The sequence below is a fragment of the Pinus tabuliformis genome, chromosome Q (genome assembly GCF_031772625.1).
Source record: "Pinus tabuliformis cultivar Carrire ecotype Pingquan chromosome Q, CPIR1, whole genome shotgun sequence".
In the NCBI taxonomy this organism is placed as follows: domain Eukaryota; kingdom Viridiplantae; phylum Streptophyta; class Pinopsida; order Pinales; family Pinaceae; genus Pinus; species Pinus tabuliformis.
This window is the reverse complement of record NC_142296.1, coordinates 1,228,078,419-1,228,099,162: the sequence shown is the minus strand read 5'-3', so window position 1 is coordinate 1,228,099,162 and position 20,744 is coordinate 1,228,078,419. Positions and strand designations below refer to the sequence as shown.

The window sequence follows — 20,744 nt, the reverse complement described above, 5'->3', positions numbered from 1 at the left end:
TTCTTGTTTCTGATTGCAGGTTAATTGATGGAATGGAATGCATGTCAAAAGGAGTTCATCGGTTTCTTGTTCCAATTCACGGACATAACGATGAACGATCTCCTCATGAAACGACCCAGTTTCGTCTCCTGACTCAGACAGACGTGGTGAGCTTCCTTCTGGAGCATATAGACGAAATGGGTCCATGTGTATCGAGAACAATAACAGACCTGGGTCTCCTCCATCCAAACATGATGGCACTGTCTGTACCCTCCAACATGATATTGTCTAGTGCACTGAGATTGATGCATCGGAAACCTGCATTCAGTTCTTTTGGAGTGGTGGAGACTTCGCCTGAAGAAGAGATGGACTCGTTTCAATCACAGCAATTCGGGGTATCAGGAGGTAAGCTCGTGGGAAGCCTGTCAGCAAATTGTTTCCGGGGAATGGGAGTTGAGGAGATAAGCTGGTCCTTGAGACCTGAAATTACAGTTGCAGAATTTCTGAAGATGTCGGCTGAGAAGGGCTTCTCGAGGCCTCTTGTCACAATCCATCCCACGACACCTCTGGGAACTGCCATGGCAGTGGCCATCACCAACAAAGTCCATAGGGTGTGGGTGACTGACGAAGATGGATGGCTTCTTGGTGTTGTCAGCCTTACAGATATTATAAGCGTTGCACGTAGAGGACCAACCAGCTTTGTTCATCAGTAACATTGAATGCATTTACAAGTCATGAAGGATTTTGTTGTGTCCATCTTATTTTCGAGTGAGCTCCTGTAACTTGATGCGTACCGAATTTTTTGTAAAACTATCTGTATGAGAATGTGAATATAGGTTTTTTAAACTGTTTTCCTGTGAATGTGAGTAAAGGTTTTTGTTCCATACAGCTGTACGCATTCGAGGCCTGTTTTATTTGTTCAGATTTAAAATATATACACGTATTTGTGTTTATTAGATATCTAGAGTTGTTTGTTTATATTGATAGGTTTTTATTCATTATTTTAATCTTATTTGACCTTGCATTAAAAGTTTTGAAAATCTTTCAATCTTATGCTCTATATCTCTTTATCACTCTCTCATTGATGTCATTTTTCATGTTTTGTTTTATCTTTTCATTTCCATGCAATTGAGGTTTGTCAACACGATATTTATTTATTTTAAATGGAATCGGGCAAACAACAATACTTACAAATTTGTTTACAAAAAATTCTGCAACTTGACAAAATTGGCAGACTACTAACTACTAGCATATCCAGTGTTCTATATAATATATTCCCAACATCACTGCAAATCCAGATTTTCTTACAGGTAGTTAGTTTTACCCAAAAAAAGAAAAAGAAAAATCAGAATACATAATATTTGAAAAAAAACATAAAACGTATCAAGAATTTGCACTGTCATAACCTTGGTTCCCCTAGGATTTAACTTTCTATCTTCGGCAGCGTCTGCCTTTGTTGCATAGTATCCTCTTCACTAGATCGGCATGTTAAGAATAACCTGTTATCACAGACGGGAAACCTGCAATCCACGGACCAGCAACCTGCAATCGATAGACTGGAAAACAGCTCCGTCCCTATATTTGTAAAGATGCCCGCCGTGAATTTTATGTGCGTGTCCTTTGAAAATGAGATTTGAATGAGATTAACAACCATGACGAAGGGTAAGGGATTAGGAATGAACATACAATCCCATTGTTTATCAAGGCTTCGGTCTTTAAGGGTAGTGAGATTAAAAACCATGACGTAGGGTAAGGGATTAGGAATGAACATACAATCCCATTGTTTATCAAGACTTCGGTCTTTAAGGGTAGGGGATTAGGAATGAACATACAACCCCATTTTTTATGGAGACTTCGGGCTCTAGATTGGAAACAACCTTGGCCCAATAATCAGCCTCCCTATTCAGTTCCTGCTTGATGTGGAAAACAGAGATATTTCAAATTAATGGGAGAAGCGCTTGATTCTTCGGATCAGAGAACTAAGTTGATTTCGGATTGAGGGGGCCTTTCCTTTCAATGCTTTAAGTAGAAGATGAGTCTCCTAGCACAATCAAAGATTGAGTACCTTTGTTCTGGCTATAGAAAGACCCAGCCAGACCCAGCCAAATCAAAAAAGTTTTAGCAAGATTGTTAGAAATTCTGTTTAGTCCCGAAGTGAAGTGAGTTACTTTATTTCGTTCAGGATCTTGAATAATCGCTCCAGCTCCTGGGTTGTTCGGTGAAGGTCCATCTATAATGAGGATATGAGAGGTTTGTTGAGTTCAGAGAAACTCTTTCTGATTACCTAGGACGGGGAATGAGAGTTTCCAAAATCGGTTGTAGAATATTCGGGTGATTTAAGTTGTATTGAACCATCCAATTCTCCTCCAAGTTGTCCAATGCAATATCCATTGAATAAGGTCGAAAATGAAGATGTTCCGCTAAGAGAGATATAGTGTTTGAAGCTGTTTGCTTTGGGCAGTTCGATTCATTGTTGAAGATTTGCATGTTTTTGGCAAGCCATATCTTACAGCGTAGATATTTAAGAAGAGCCTCCCAAGTTTTTTTGGAAAGGGGGCTTACTTTCAAATGAGCCAATTTAATGATTGCTCCATCGCTAGGAGGGGGAATCCAAATCAAGAGGCCACACGATTATGCTATATAATCTGCTTGTTGCCCATGACGAAATTTCCTCGCCGCAGATGCAGTTAAAGGAACATATGCTATATAGATATATTATCATTATTACATAAAACACATTGAAATGGTCTTACAATTCCACCTTTCAAATTTTTTGAATTAGAGATTTTAAATGGGCCAAGTTCCAACAGAAGATGTTAATCTTGGGCAAGTCAACATTGTTCCAAATCAGTTTCCAAAGATTAGACTTCGTCGGAGGCTAGAATAGGTCCAATTGAGAAACATAACCATTGTTGCCTGAGCAGAGAGAAACACCCCAAGATTGAGAATCCTTTTTAAATTTTGATGGGGGCTTATATGTAGAAAGTGCTTCAGGATAGAAGCTAAATAATGTCGCTCAGCTGGTGTATCATTAATGTGCTATTTGTCAACCAGCGTAGATCCATCTTAAATACGGATCTAACATGAGCCCGAGAGGGATCCAATCTCTTCAAGTGTAAATTTCTTTATGAGCCTACATTATTTAATTGTTTTGTATAGTTATTTAATTTTTTTATTTTTAGATTTTTCAAAGTTATTGACTTTTGGCGGACATGAGCAAAATTTCAATTCAATTCAATTTTGATGACTGACGGACAACGTTACATATTTGGGTTGTAGAATGAGCTTCATCATACTCCGCTGTAGAATGAACCTCTCTGCTCAACAAGATATTTTTCACTATCTCTTATGCCATGTTCCATGTTTTATTTTATGTTTCATGAAATTGAAGTTTGGTTAAGAAGATACTTATTTAGAATTTTAATATATCAGTAAGAATTGAATCTATAAAAAAAGATAACCATTTTCACAATTACTCAAATTAAACCTAATTAACATTTTTTTTTGGTCTATTTATAACTAAACATTTTTTTTCCCTGTATCTTTACTTTGTTGCATTTTTCATTTTATTGTAAAACTTTCTTGAGGACTTCTTTTCATATTTTGGTCTATTTATAATTACACATTTTTTTTCTTATATCTTTACCTTGTTACATTTTTTCATTTATTGTAAAACTTCTTTTTCACACACTTTTTTATGAATTTTTTTTCCTTAAAGCATCACTCTAGTTAACAAATTCATGAATACATTTATTAATAATAGTTGTAATTTTTTCCCTTTTGGGGAGAATAGGGAAGTGGACATGAGGAAGGATGGTGTGTGCACTACCACTTCAGTGAGCAAGAAGGATGTGTTGCCATCCTCTGTCCTCAATAATCAATATGCTCTCTGGGCGAGGTTTTAGATGTTTTCATTATGATCTCTCATTTCAACTTAAATCTTTAGGTGGTGGTATATATGAAGAGTTAGATCACCACATGTTTTAGAGAAAAAAAAAATTTAGTATGTGATTAATTTTGTCCTAGGGTGGGAACTCTTGAGATGATAGTCTAATTCTTCCTCATCATGATGGGGCAATGACCTGATATTGAGTCTTTCTCATAGCCCAATTCGGTAAATATCCCTCTAGTTGAGCAGATTGGGTGTGTGTTTCTCCCTGGGTGGCATGCATGCTTGCCTGCAAGTAGCAGAATTAGCTCGATCTTTTATTGAGTAGACTCTCGAATCCATCAAAGAGGCGTTGCAGAGTTTGGAGGATGATATAGTTGGGGAATGGGTGTGCCTATCAAACTTGGAGATCACGATGATGGTGGTAGCTTGGTTGCTCAATGTGGGCCACTTGTGTGACACTAAACCAATGTCTATATACCATGGACCTCTATTAAATAATGAAATCTCTATTAGGAAAATTCTTGCAAAACATGAATGACACCAAAGATGATATTTTTCTAGCTCTAGATGACATTGTTCTATAGTTGAAGGATATCAATATGAGGCTAGCGTGCTTGGAACCGAGTGTAACATGATGACCTAGCCCTAGTGATTGCAATCAATCTGGGCAAGCTCTAATTGAGGTTGATACCTCTCTTTCTTCTCAGTTTTTTCAGGTTATTACACGCTATGGGGACTCTGTTCTTTGTTTTCTCTCGGCTTGTATGGGGGGGTTCCATTTTTTCTTGTGTCTCAAGTATTTATAGGATCTATTTTTGGTTTATGTAATTGATTATCATATTACAAGACAACTTGTATTGGTTAAGTTCTGGCAACTTTTAGTTTTGTTAGTATTATGGACAAAATGCCACTGGTTCATTCTCTGAGATGGTTTTTCAAATTATAGTAGGGAAGAATTGGGATCGATAAATATTTGTAAGTATTTGATATGAATATAAACTTTAATTAACACAACTAGAAAAAGTTATAAAAGTTTCACTAAAAATATAAAAATTATAATTGCATTTAATTTTTTTTGAAGTTATAATCAAAATTTAAAAAATAAATAAATAGACTCATTTGAAATAAGAAGAGGGGAAGATAAATTCATGTAATGCTCCCTGCCGCCTCCTTAGGACCTTTGAGGCTAATGGAAGGTGTTACTTTCAACCAATCCAACCTCCAAGGCCTCTCTATGGAGATGGGATTACAAAATTTCCTTCTCTTGGATAACACCATCACATTCAACTCTTCAAGATCTTTTTGATGATATAAATTTTACCCCAATTTGATATATGGATTGAAAGTTACACATTACACCCTTTCAAATATTTGTTATTTGAATCTTGGTCTCTGCCACATGGCAACGATGTGACCTTGCCACATCACCCACGATCCTTACATGGCATCTGCATAGTTAGTCCTTCACTAGTGGCACTTACCACTTCGTCTTAACATGCAGGTCTCACAGAACCCAAACCCCTCGCCGAATGCAAGGAATTCCTTTTTATTTGGCTCTAAGTGATATTCATTTGTGCATGAAGTTTGCACTTGGAAAACCTTCCAGACCCTTGGATCCCCGGATACATTCGGGTCATCACATCTCCTTGACCATATACAAACCTCCCCTACATCCAAGGCTCTGTGCATTTGCGCCTTGTCCTCATCCTCAAATGTCTCATATTCTTGAATACGTTCGTCTCTCATGATGACATTTGACTTTGCGCTAAACATTTATTGAACAACCCCATTCTAAATTGAACACAAAATTTGGCCCATGGGAAATCTGGTCCCAAGCCTTTAATTCCCAAGTGAGTCCCACCCTAGATTTAACCTTTTCCCTTACTTCCTTGCAAATCATCCAGGTTAAGTCAAATCTAGTGCACTCACAAGAGTGCACAAGTGAAAATGACTCGGATGTCTGGACTTCCAGATCCATCCAACAACTTGAAAAGCATATCCGTTCCAGATACAATTCTTGTTGAAGACTTGTTCGGCCTGGATATGAGTCTGACACTTTACGACACTTCTTTGGCTTTCCTTGAAGCCTAGTGTTACTCAGAACACTAGCATTCATAGGAATAAAACCCTCATTCCACACTAACATTCTAGATATCAATCTTGACCATAATACATCATTGCAACTATCGACGTGCCCACTAACTAACATAAAAACAAGCCAATTCATGGCTATACTACTTTGCAACAGCAACAACATTTCCCACCCCAAACTGGGTATTTGATATTACTATCAGAGCCAATAATAAATCATATATTGCATCATAAAAACAATCAACAATTTTAATCATTCAAGCATACATGGCCATGCCAAACAATGAAATCCATACATTGTAACAAATAACTGAACATATCCAGTATTCATACAAGACCATGTAAATACCTTTGTAGTTTAGGAACACATTAGGAACACAGGTTTTGTAAGCCCTTTAGAACCATGAGAACATTCACATAAGCATCTCATTGTAAATAACTAGGAGTAACATATTCCTCCAATAACAATGTTGATATATTCATTGTCATAAACATAACAACATCATGCATTATCCATTGTGCACATAAGTACAAGTAAATACACTTATTTGTATAGCTTGAATGATTTGCAACTAAGGGAGGGACTTCAACTCTCCACTCAACCATAGGTCAGCTACATTGCACTCTTTTTTACAATTGACCACCCCCGAACCAGATTCAAAGTTCGAGGATTTAAGTGCTCAAGGGATATTCATAGTAGTCTAGTTAACGAAATCACAAGGGAATCCAAAGTACACAACTTCTCCACATGGCGACTAGGAATCCAGAGAACATAATGTCTCCACCCACTCAACTCTTCAGGGACCTAGAATAAACAATGTTCCACTTGCAAGACCCTACAAGAGTCCAAAACCAAGGAAACCCAGCTAAATTAAGAGCCACACCTCTTCTTACCTCTTCTTTTGTGGCATCTAAAACTATGATCACTTAACCTCGATTAGATCACAATCCTAATTCATTAATTAAAATAAATTTTCGATGGTTCAGAAAAAGTACAAAGTAGACCAAAAAAAAAAAATCCAAAAAGATTTCTTTGATCGAAAATACAAAGAATACAATACATGTACAACATTCAATAGAATGATCGGCTTGGCCAATGTTAGATTGGCTACATGAACATGGAATTGGTAAAACACATTCGAAATTGAGGGGATTCACCTTAATTATATAAAGGTGTTATTAGTGTTATTAGGTTTAATTGAGGTTTGAATATTTTTCTTGATATGTGGATGGTGGTGGATGGTGATACCATGAATGTAAGGAAAATAAATTTGAGCTCTAAGTAGAATTGAGAAGGCAATACGTAGGTTGAGCCTTGTACCATGGCAAATAACACGAAGTCTCAAACTACATAGAGGTCGATCGATTCTGATGTTGTTACAAATTCTCAGGTTGTTACAAATTGTAAATTTGCATTTAGGCACCTACATGTTTCAAGGTTGATTATATATGATTAACTAATCAACTATATGTGATTATTAATTTGCATTGATGTACTACATGTTGCAACTATATGTTAAATTGCATTTAGGTACTATATATTCCAAGGTCGATTATATATAATTAATAAATCAATTATATGTGATTATTACTCAACTAAGCATTGTGTGCTTGTATGTGAGTAAAAATTGGATTTACATATTATTTGTTAGAGTGAGTGTGGTATCATTGTTTATTATTTTCCTATCATCAGACTCTAAATTATTGGTTATGAGAATTTATTTGATTGAAAATAAACTTGACAACACATCAATATGCATTAATTTGTGTGAATTGAAACATATGCCCTTCCACTAAGTACAATTATCACATTCAAATTTAGTTGGTTTCCCTCCTACTTATCATTACTAACATTAACATTCTAGGTAACTAGTCGCCTCACTCATGTCATAGGGAAGAAATTTCGACACACATATGAGTTCTCATGATCATATGCAATGAATATGACACGTGGGAGCTAGATAATGGATAACCGGGCCTTTTTTAATTGGTTGTAACTTTGGATATATACTTTTCTTTATGGATCCTTATATTTGAAATGATTGATTCAATGATTAGATAGAATGGTAGAGAAATTAATATACGTGACAGTTTAAAATTGTAATCATAAAAAAATTGGCAAGACTAAGTAAATACAAATAAAGGAATTTGAAACTTGAATTTTAACAATATCTACATTATATATTCTTTAGCGATTTAACTTTAAAAATGATTTCATTAATGACTAAGTAAATACAAATAAAAGAATTTGAAACTTGAATTCTAACAATATCTACCTTATATATTTTTTAGCGATTTAACTTTAAAAATGATTTCATTATATTGTATTAGATTCTACTGTCTATAAAATTAATAAATTTTCATAGCAAATACAAATAAAAGAATTTGGAACTTGAATTCTAACAATATCTATATTATATATTCTTTAGCGATTTAATATTAAAAATGATTTCATTATATTGCATTAGATTTTAGTGTCTATACAATCAATAAATTTTCATTAAGTTATTCATTGCATTATTGCTTTTAGTATAATGCATTGATTTTAGTTTGTATATAGTGGATAAATGCTATATGTAAAACATGTTCTCATTATTTTGAAATGACTAATTGGATATAATTCAGCGATTTAACTTTAAAACCGATTTCATTATATTGCATTAGATTTTAGTGTCTATAAAATCAATAAATTTTCATTAAGTTATTCATTGTATTGCTTTTAGTATAATGCATTGATTTTGTATTGCTTTTAGTATAATGCATTGATTTTAGTTTGTATATAGTGGATAAATGCTATATATAAAACATGTTCTCATTATTTTGAAATGACTAATTGGATATAATTTTAGAGAAGGCTTATGATTGTTAAAGGAATTTAGTAGTGAGGTAGTGAATAACAAATTAATTAGATGGTTTAAATTGTAATAAAAAAAACAACAAGACTAAGAAAATATGAAATAAAATATTGTATAATTTAGGACTTGAGTTCCAACAATCTTTATTGAGTTAAAATTGTTTTTACATTCACATAAAATAAGTTGTTTGCTGCATTGATTTCAATATGAAATAAAATATTGTATAATTTAGGACTTGAGTTCCAACAATTTTTATTAAGTTAAAATTGTTTTTACATTCACATAAAATAAGTTGTTTGCTGCATTGATTTCATTGTATTGGATACATTGTAGTGTTTGTAAAGTTGATCAAATTTATAAGTGTTTGATTTTTATATTTCATACATTGATTATGTCAAAGTATGTATCATTTCTTTTGAGTATAAGTTATTATTTATGGTACATTTTATGTACTTTGTTTGTACCTCTTCATAAGCATTGACCTAAGTGATTATCAATATGGATTCTCTCGCTAACCATTCATAATGATAAGAAAATATTAGGTGAATATGTAAATGAGTTCAATCCAAAGTGGTTTTATATTTATTTACTCGGGCTATAATAGCAAATTGCACCATGCATAGACCTTGAAAATTCTACTATCTCGAAATCGAAGGGGGAGAGGGAGAACAGCGAGGGTTTCAGATAGTTGCAGAAGTTGATCTTCATGGAGGGACGCACAGGAGGGAGCTTCACTCCCTCCTATAAGGATGTCGTAGCCAGTAGAGGCAAGAAACCTCTAGAAAATGACACAGGTACCGTTGAGGAAGGGGAAAGGAACACGAAAGAGGAGACAAGAGGAACCAAATCCAAGAAAAACAATGATACAAAAGACGAGGAAGAAGACAAAAAGTAGGGAACTAAAGACAAAAAAAAGGGACCATGTAAACCCAAAGCTGAGATCACACCCAGAGTAGTATTAAATGATCCTGCTCTATAGGCGCACAAAGATCACATGCGGACTTATGCTATCATCTGTAAATTCATGGGATTATGGCCCACTGAAAAAGCTCTACAAATGTGGATCAAATATCACTAGAAACCCAAAGGAAGCAATGACCTACATCTTGGGTCAAAGGGATTCTTCACGGTGTTGTCACAAATATTAAAGACAAAGACAGAGTGTTGAAGGAGGGCCCTGCTTCTATGCAGTAGTTGGCCTCTATATGTGGCCATGGATGATGAATTTTGTCCCGGAGCGCGAGACTTTTACTTCGGTACCAGTTTGGATAAGGCTCTATTCTTTACCTCTTGATTATTGGCAAACAGAATCGTTAGCTGCTATAGGCAATAAATTAGGTCGTTTTGTCAAAGCTTCTGAAGCCACAAGAAGGAAAAATATACTTCCTTTGCAAGGATATGTGTGGAAATAGATCTATCTGGAGCCCTTCCGGACGAGGTAATCTTGGAAGTTTTTGATGAAGAATGGGTGCAAACAGTAGACTATGAGCATATTCCGTTTAGATGTCATAGATGCCATGAACATGGGCACCTATTCAGAGACTTCCCTCTCAGTAAAGCAGAAAACAAGGGCAAAGCTAATACAATGAAGGACAATGATAGTTTTCACAAAGTGGTAAATAAAGGAAAAGGAGGCAAAAGAGGGCCAAAGCAACATATAAATGAAGGACAAAAGGTCAGTCAGAACAAGTTCCAAGTTCTTTAGGAGGATGAAGTGAGTATAAAAGAAGATCAAGCAATGGAAGGGAGTCCCGAGGAAAAGGAGAAAGAAGACAATCAGGAACAATCACAAGATATTGATAATCAGAAAGAGACTATGATGAGTGATGTAGAACTGGAGATGGACCAGGAAATGACCCAAAGTGAAATGGAAATGGAGGACCATGAGCTACAAGAGATTTTTGACAAGGAACACCTAGATCTGGAAGGGTTCTTGATTCAGGGAACCACGAGAGGGGTAGATTCGTTACCTCAAGAAGAGCTCAATAGAATACAACAGTGGTTTTTATGGAAAACTCAAGCAAAGGGGTTTGAGAAAGGAAAAAACATTGACAAGCAGGATAATAAAGGTGTGAAAACGATGAAAATAACCCCTGGATTAGCAATCAGAAATCCCGGAAAAAAAAGAGGTAGAAAAAAGCAGAATGAGCTCTTGATGGAGTGTTGAAAGCTCAGGTAAGATGAAAGATCTAGCCAGCTACTCCTTTACAAATCTTTAATTATGAAGTTCACATTTTGGAATATTAGGGGTTTAGGTAGTAAAAGAAAACAGAGGATGCTTAGTAATAGAATGAAACAAGCAGCGCAGGATATAATCTTCATCCAGGAAACAAAATGTTCCATTCAAAAACTAAGACAAATTCATAGCAAATGGCTCAATAGATTTGAGTTTCTAGAAGTCAAAGCAGAGAATACAACAGGGGGCATTCTCACTCTTTGGAACCCCCAAAAAATTGGCATAATAGATGCAGAGGCATCTAGGAATTATTTATCAGTAGTTATTCAGCCTGTAGGAGATAGGGATACCTATCTGGTCATGAATGTTTATGGCCCCCAAAGAACAGATGATAAACTCAAGTTTCTAGATTCCCTTGTGGATCTCAGGGACAGACATGCAGGAATTCCTTGGATCATGGGAGGGGACTTCAACATGATCAAATCTCTTTCGGAAAAAAGGGGGAACCAGAGCTCTAAGTAAAGACTCTATCGCATTTCAAACCTTTATAGATAATATGAATCTTGTTGATACTGAAACGAACAATGGCCTCTTTACTTGGAATAATAAAAGAGGAGGAGAGGCTCAGGTCGCCTCCAAATTAGATAGATTCATTATCTCAGAAGATCTTATGCTTATAGATAAGGAAATAATAGCGAGAGTTCTTCCTTTTGGAGGCTCAGATCATTGGCCGGTTCAACTGGAAATCAAGGGCATAGGTACTCCCAGGAACAGACCTTTCCGATTTGAGAACATCTGGCTTTCTCACCCAGAATTCATCAGCAATATTGAAAAATGGTGGTCAGAAGATTTGCAGATCCAAGGAACAAGAATGTTCCTTCTGCATAAAAGATTAAAGCACATCAAACTCAGGCTTAAGGATTGGAACAAGAATGATTTTGGCAATATTTTTGTGGGAAATTTTTTTTGTTGAAATCAAAATGCAGGAACTCTACCAAGCTCTAATCACGGAGGCTTTGATAAAGTCAAAAGTGATCAAGTTGATAAACATCATCAAGAATGGGAGAATTTGTGCAAACAAGAGGAAATATTTTTGAGGCAAAAGTCTAGAGTTCAATGGCTAAAAGAAGGAGAACGTAACACTAGATTTTTTCACAGATCCACCATGGCTAATAGAGCTCACAACAGAATCTCTTCGATCAAGGACAAGGATGGGGAGCTTCATATCTCCCATGAGGAAATAGAAACTGTATTGGTTTAGCACTTTTGTGGCATAACTCAGGAAAACAATTCAGACAGAGAGCAGTTCATAAGGGATTTAACTAATCACATTCCTAAGCTGGTGTCTAGAGAGGACAATTTCAACCTTAACAGGCCAGTAACATAAGAGGAGGTCAGTGAGGTCCTCAAAGAAATGCAAAATGGCAAAGCACCCGGCCCGGATGGTTTTAATGTGGATTTTTTTAAAGCTTGCTGGAATATTGTTAAACAGGATATATTGAATGTAGTGGAGGATTCCAGGTTGAACAGAACTATTTTGAAAGTGCTCAATACCTCCTTCATCTCCCTGATCCCTAAACAGGACATCGCTCAAACACCTGATAAGTATAGACCCATAGCTTTATGCAATGTGGTATACAAGATCATATCCAAGGTAGTGGCCAACAGGCTCAAACCTCTACTTCCTTCACTTGTTTCAGGGGAACAATCAGGTTATGTGGAAGGTAGACAAATTCTAAATAACATCATTCAAGCTCACGAGGTGGTTCACTCGTTAACTAGCAAGAGGTAGGCTGGAATGATCATGCAACTGGACATAGCCAAAGCTTATGACAAGGTGAACTGGACCTACATCAAGAAAGTTCTAATTGCCTTTGGTTTTGATCATAACTGGGTCAGATGGGTTATGGCCCTAGTGACTTCCTCCAGCTTTTCAATATTGGTGAATGGCTCTCCCTCTGAGATTTTCATTCCTTCTAGAGGCCTCAGGCAGGGAGACCCGCTTTCTCCCTTTCTTTTCATCCTTATGATGGAAGGACTTGGGCGACCTATCAAGCATGCTAAAGCAATGGGTAAGATTAAGGGCCTTCAACTAATTGAGAATGGTCAGGCTCTGACTCACCAACAATTTATAGATGATATCGTGTTACAGGGAATCCCCATAGTCAAAGAAGCTATAGCCTACAAACAAATCCTGAATGACTTTGTGAGGGCCATAGGTATGGAAGTTAATATCTCCGAATCAAAAATCTTTTTCTTTAATACCAATATTGCTATTTAGAGAAATATCTCCAGAATTCTAGGTTTTCAAAGGGACTCCCTCCCCTCAAAATATTTGGGAGTTCCTCTAACTGCCAAACCAATGCACAAGAGCATTTGGGAACCATTGATCAATAAGATGCAGGACAAAGTCAGAAAATGGACCATCAGAGCTTTAAATCTGGCTGGCAGGTTGGTACTTACAAAGGCTGTACTTCAATCTATCCCTGTTTTCATGTTATTAGCTCTCCCAGCTCCAAAAGGAGTTCTGCAACAATTTAGAAACATCCAAAGAGACTTTCTTTGGGGTAAGGAGGAGACTAGGAAGAAATGGGCCTTAGTTTCATGGGAAAAAATTTGTAGACCCAAGCACCACGGGGGCCTTGGCTTGGATGACCAGGAGATTCTTAGTAATGTTTTAGGGGCCAAACTATGGTGGCGTTGGGTTCATGATCCAAAAGCTCAATGGGCAAGTATCTGGAAAGAAAAATATGCCAGCTCCTGGCAAACTAGTGACCTCATAAGAATGTCTGGAAACATAAAGGGGTCATACATCTGGAATAAAGCCTGGGAGAACAGAAGCCTAGTACAAAAAAACAGTTTCTGGGAAATCAAAGAGGGAGATCTAGCACTATTCTGGGAGGATAGATGGCAACAAGAACCAACATTGTTAAAAGAGGACTTTTTGAGCCTTAAGAATGAAACAGATACCCAAGGCTTAAATAAGGTAAAGGATTTCTAGGATCATACTCAGAATACAGGAAAGTGGAGAATCTGGAGAAACATTAATTGCGAAGATGATAGGCCCTTGAAAACAAAAGCAGAAGAACTTAGGAGAATGTTGGAACAAAGGATGATCTTAGTAGCAAGGGGGCAGGACCAACTAAGATGGGGCAACAATAAAGAGGGCACCTTTAATCTTAAGGAAGCAAAAGGTATTCTCTTAGAGCTGGATTCCCATGTTCCAGATAAGATCTGGCAGAACCTTTGGAGGCACCAAGGGTGGATGAAGACCAAACTCTTCATGTGGTTGGTTCATCATAAGAAGATCTTGACTTGGGACAATATCAGGAAGAGGGGTATTCTGGGGCCTTCTAAATGCCAGCTCTGTGAAGCTCAAGAGGAGACAATGGAGCATATTCTCAATAGCTGCATTTTCACCTCCTGGTTATGGGATTCATTCGCTACCATTTTTCAACAGACTGATAGGGACAAAGGGAGTATCATTAATACCCTAAATAATTGGAGAAGAAACTTTTCGGACAATGAACTCCTCAGCTCGGCTTGGGCCCTAACGCCAAGCTTCATTATATGGAATGTCTGGAAAGAAAGGAACAAGAGAATATTCAAGGATGAAAAGAATCCCCCTCAACGACTGTTTGAGTTGATCTTGAAACAACTTAAGGAGACAGTTGGCTCCACAGTTCGTAATCACCCTAAGAATCCTCCCTCAGAGACTGATTTAAGAATTCTCGGACAATTGGGTATGCAGGGGCTCATTCCTCAAGGCCTAGATAGGAAGGTGATCACAATCGAAGCAGAGAAGGACTTTTGGCATCCTCCTCCGACAAGTTATTTGAAATTCAACATTGATGGCACTTCAAAAGGCAACCCGGGAACTGCTGGTTTTGGAGGGGTTTTAAGGGATGAAGAAGGAAGCATTATCTTTATCTTCCATTGCCATTTAGGAAGAGCTACCAACAACATGGCAGAATTAATGGCTTTGGAGCAATGCTTAGAGTTTCTAAAACAGGACAACTGCTTAAATGTAATTATAAAAGTAGACTCCAAATTAACCATTAACTCGGTGAAAAGAATTAGTTGTGGAGCAGTGCCGGAGAAAGTCTCAAAACACTGGAGGATTATCCGTGTTTTCCAAAGAATTCAAAGTCACCTCCTTGGTCTTCGCATAGTAAGTTTCAATCATGTTCAAAGAAAGGCCAATAGGCTGGTGGATATTCTAGCCAACCAAGGAGTGAGTTGTACAGAATGCAAGGTTTCGATGGAGTGGCAGGAGTTGCCTCAGAGCAGACTAAAGGCTCTTTGTTTCGAGCAAGCGGAAGAGGATATGGAAGTATTTTGAAACAGAGCCAAGGAGGCAGGTAGGAAATGACTAGATCTCAGAATGATTCTCCTTTGTTCATCAAACTGTTCTTTGGCGGATGGCCTCAGAAAACCCCGGTGTCCGTTAACAGGATTTCTCAGTTTTTCGGGTGGGCGCACAGTGGAAAGGATCACAACTTTCCAAGGTTTCATGGCAGGCACAGAAGAAAGAATGCGAGGGGCGGGAAGCACATCTTTTCCGGCAGCCATAAATTCCCTAATTTTCTTTTTCAGGAAGGAAAACCGCTTCTATGGTGGTTTTCGGGTGATCGCACGACCCTTAAGCGGGAAATGGTTTTAGTGAATCGGAAGCGATTCCATTCAACTTCCTACATGTGGCAGGAGGGTGGAAAAGAATACCGCCCTCCCCGCGCACTAATGTTCGGATACCTTGTTCTGTGCGATATTTCTCCCGACCATTGGATTTCGCGGTGCTGATCTATGGATAGGATCGATCGTGCAGTTTGGTGGGGCTGGACCGTAAAACATCGAACATATTCGTTGGGAAATTTCTTCCTCTGCCAATGGATTGCACGTGGAGTTTGGATGGGTATGATTAGAAAAGCAAGTCAGGGGAGTAGGCGAGCGGAAGATTCCGCGGTTTTTGTATGTTCTTTTGTCCACTTTGCTTAAACATTGTTTGTTTTTCAAGGGTTCAGCGGTAACCTTTGTTAGGTTGAGGGTCATGCCTTAGGCGGTTAGCATTATTTTTCCTGGGTCCACGGTGTTGGGTGGACATTTGTACATTATGTAAATTTTCGCTAACTCGATGATATAGAAGGTAATACTCTTGCTTCAGCAAAAAGAAAAGAAAATTCTACTATCTCGTCATGCAAGAAACCTTTACTTGAACACAGTCAAAGCCATAACTCTAAGCAACAACATTATAGTCTCTATGGATTTTACGTTGAGACACAACCCCATATGAGAAGTAGCTATCCTAGATTAAAATTTACAAAACTATCCCTACCCCCAAAAAACCCAATCGATTTAATTACCGAAGTTTGCAAATATGTGAAATTCGTATGGAGGAATTAAAGGACTATTCCACAAAATACATTATTCCAAAACAAACCTCAAATTAACTATATAATGAGATTTCGAAAACTAAGAAATAATTGAAATATACAATTAACATGAAATATAGTTAAAAGACAAAATATAAAGTAAAAATAAAATATAATTAAAATAATAAAATATAAATTAAAACAACTATGACCCTAATATATTATAATTCAAATTAATAAATTAACAATAATTATATTTATAATCATTATTAATTTATTAATAAATCAATAATAAATTAATAAATTAACAATAATCATATTTATCATTACAATTATTATTATTAATTATAATAATAAATTAATAAATCAACAATAATTATTAAAAATAGTTTAATCCATTACAATTAAAACAAATTATGACCATAATAAAAACATAATTTAAATTTAGAATCAAAATTAACAATAATCTAAAATTATCAATAAAAAACTTTAAACAAACCCCACATTAACGATATAATAAGATATCTGAATCATATAATTTTCTAAACTATGAAATTAATTGAAATATACAATCAAAATTAAATAGAATTAAATAACAAAAGATAAAGAGAAACAATTAAAACAAAATATAATTAAAATAATAGAATATAAATTAAAACAACTATGACCATAATAAATTTTAATTCAATAATAAATTAATTTATTAATAATTTCTAATATCTGTCGGCAATGCATCTCACACATCTATTTAAATATTAAGATTAGTTTTTCATTAATCTTTCACATCCTGAAGATGAACCACCATTACTGGTTTGAAACGTTGATCGAAACAAGAAACCTAATGTGATGAATCCGGAAGATGATCTACACAATTATGAAGATCGCAAAAACCTAAAAGATTAAATACATTATTCCAATTAATTTAATCAATTCAAATCTCCAATGTAATTGTAATTGTATGCTACTTTGCCATCAATGTTCCTTGACCCATTGAAGCAAAGAAGACCTAACAATGAGTAAAACCCTTGGAAGTTAAAGAAAGTGGAGTAGACCCAGGAATGTGTAAAAATTTTGGAAATTAATGGAGCATAGTAGACTGAACACGAAGTAAAACCCTTGAAGTTAACAAAGCATAACAACCTAGCATTAAGTAAAACCATTGTAGGTTAATGAAGTAGAGTAGACCCACTGAAGCATAATAAACCAAACACCAAATAAAACCCTAGGAAGTTAACGGAGTGGAGCAAATCCAACGAGTAAAACACTTGGAAGTTAGTTAACTGAGCAGAGTACACCCACCGAAGTGGAGTGGACCCAACATTGAGTAGAGCAAAGTTGAATGGATATGGCCCATGGGAATCTAAATGAGATGAATGAAACAACACTTAGACTTGACTCTAGGATAACGCAATTTCATTTACTCTTTCAACCAATCCCTGGTGTTGTGGCACTACACCTACCAAACCATGCATTATATCATGTAGGTATAGAAATTGTAGTAGCTTGTAAGTACCTATTAGGATTTATGATGGGTACTTGATGCAGTTAAAATCAATTTCATGGGCTCAAAATTTTGATGCAAGTAATTGTTGACACGTGGATTTTGTATCCACATGTCAAATATAGATTTGGAGAGAAAAATTTGCTAAAGGTCGCCAGATTTCAGTCTTGTTATGAAATGGGTTTCTTGATATTATCGTCTAGATTATAGATGATACTTAGTAAATCTCAAAGGATCAAAATTCATCTAAAATGAAATGTATAATATGATCATCTAAAAAAATTGATGTAGTTATCCACTTGCCATTGAACTAGTGTGAATTCATTTTAATTTTGGATTTATCGTGCATCAAGAGAAATAAATTCCTTGGGGTGCAAACTTCAAATTTTCGCATTCCAAAAAATATTTACACCTCAATTTGATCCCTCTTAAAATATGGCAAAACAGACAAAAACATAAAACATTTAGATTATGTTTATAAAATGATTTGAATTTGATGAGCTAATTTAATTTAGTGGTATAAATTAATTAAATATATATTGATTTGGATTAAATCTCATTGATTCTCATTGTTATAATGATTAAAAAATATTATATGTTTATGTCCTCGTGAGGGATATTTTAGCATACACCACACATGAAATTAAATTACGTCTAAAAACCTCATACATCATAGGTGAGTATAGATCCTACAATAGTGTTGCCTTGGTGGACTGTTTGCCATGGTCGTCGCCGCCAAATGTCACTGATGATGGGGTTCTCCTTCTTGGAGTTAGGTTCATTGTTGCCTTCTATTCGAGTTTTGTTCATCGTGTGCCTCTCTTTGGGGCCTCTGCTAGTATTCACCATCCAATTTCCATCATATTTTTGCCATTGACATCGTTCTATGGTGAAATTCTTTGTTGCCACCAATTTGGGTGTTGCCTATAAGGTTCTCATGATATTGGGATCTATCGATCCAATCATCTTTCATGTTTTTGCCCTTTTCAGGGGGTTTTTGTATGGGTCTTACGAGCCTCTTCTGGTTAATGTATGTGGGTTTTTTACGTTGCTCTACTAGTTTCTAGATTGTTTATGGCCCTTTTGTTATTAGTGGGCATTGGACTTGTTGGTTTCTGATTTACATAGTTTATTTTTTGTTCCCTAGATTTTTTGTTTTATGCAGACCTCGAGATTTAAAAGTATATAAAGTTCCTTTAAGGGTTTTCTTCTGCAAGCCTGTGTGCCTGGTATATTTGCAAGCCTGTCAGAGAATCTCTAGGATTTTCTTTTCAATCAGAGTATCTTTTACATTAATATGTTCTTGTTGGTCATAGTATATTTCGACGTTGTTTATCTTTCCGGTCAAAGTATCTTCCGACGTGTTATCATGTTTGTCATATTATCTTCCGACATTCCTAGAATGATGATTAATTGTCCATTGTTGGGCTATATCTGGTGCTCCCAACATGATTTCCTTGATGGGTCTACACACCCTGTATCTTGACATTTATCAAATGTAATATGGGGAACATACCGATGCATATGCTATATGCATGATATATATAAACATATTTTTATATAATAGAAAGTTGTTGGTTAAAAAAAAAGTGTGTCATGTCATCTCAAAAATCATCTCCACCCAAACTACTATATTTTGGGCTCCTTTTTCTATGTCTTTTATGTGGTTGGGTCCTTGGATTTTTCTAACTTTTTTTAAAGTACAATTTTTCGATTTGTCTATTTTTAGATTCTAAGGAATCCCTTTTCTTCATTGTATTTATCTTGAATTATTTCAATGGAAACCTCCCTCGATAAGTAGGAAAATATTGTTAATTTTGGTGAAACATTCAGGGAATCCACAAACAAGGCGCAATAGTTGTTGTAGGCAACTAAATTCCAAATGAAGCAATATAGATATTGTATGATTATATTGATACCCAATTGCATTCATCTTTAACTTATTTTATTGTAGTTCCAATGAAAGAGCAGAACCATGAAAATGATAAATCATCCATCATTGGTTTCGACTATGTACATATGGCATCACTCGTTAAAAAGGAATTTGATGCATCAAAGGCATAACATAAACACCAACACAAGGGACATTGGGATCATTAAGAAAATCCCAAAGAGGAATTATTTTATTAAACCATTCCCGTGAGTTTATTTTGTATACAACCAGTTTCTTCTATAATGCTAGGTGATCATAATAAATCATTGCATATTCTAAGATTTAGTTCAAGCTATGTCTACAAATATTTCCATAATAGCTCCATAAATATCTTAATATATTAACATCCTTAATTTTTCTCATTTCTTTCTATGTTTCTTTCATATTTAGACTTCTAGAATTAATCTACAAGATTAGAATTTCTATCATATTATTTCATTAAACATTACAAATAGGAATGTTTCATCTTCCTTTAAATTGGTCTTCTCCATCTTTTAGGTGCCTAGTCTTTGTCTTTGCCTTCATCGCTCTTTGTTTTCGTTTACGATCCTTCTTTTTCTTGATCTTCTTCCCTTTCCACTTTGTACTTGCAACCATAAACATAAATTGAAGTCCATATAAAATGTTGGGTATGTGTTATAGTATTTGCACAACTACCCCTATGTGTTGTATGTTTTGTCGATCACAACAAAGTGGTTATCGGGGGGATGGTGTCCCCTGTGTCGTCCCCTATTCAGGGAGTCGTTGAGGGGGCGAAGCCACCCCTGCTTAGGGGGTTTGTAAGGGGTGCAAGCCCCCATATGGCAGGTTTCAGGGGAAACATCCATGGAATTTTTTTTGGGCATTTTTTTGATTTTTTTTGGGACAGTTTTCAACACATGTTTTTCGCTTTTAGAGATTTTGTGACACATGGTGGCTTAGCCCATGGTTTTGTGATTTCAGTTAAGG

At 35.9% G+C, this 20,744-nt stretch overlaps 1 protein-coding gene across 4 annotated transcripts in view; it reads left to right on the top strand.

Moving 5' to 3' along the window:
* LOC149224235 (SNF1-related protein kinase regulatory subunit gamma-like PV42b) overlaps nucleotides 1-937 on the top strand; it is a 95,846-nt gene extending 94,909 nt beyond the window's left edge. For all 4 annotated transcript variants that reach the window (XM_089386041.1, XM_089386043.1, XM_089386044.1 and 1 more), the window contains one exon: nucleotides 20-937. In XM_089386041.1, coding sequence (XP_089242167.1) covers nucleotides 20-692 — 673 coding nt within the window. In that variant the 3' untranslated portion in view covers nucleotides 693-937. The remainder of the gene's footprint in view (nucleotides 1-19) is intronic.
* Nucleotides 938-20,744: the final 19,807 nt, after the last annotated feature.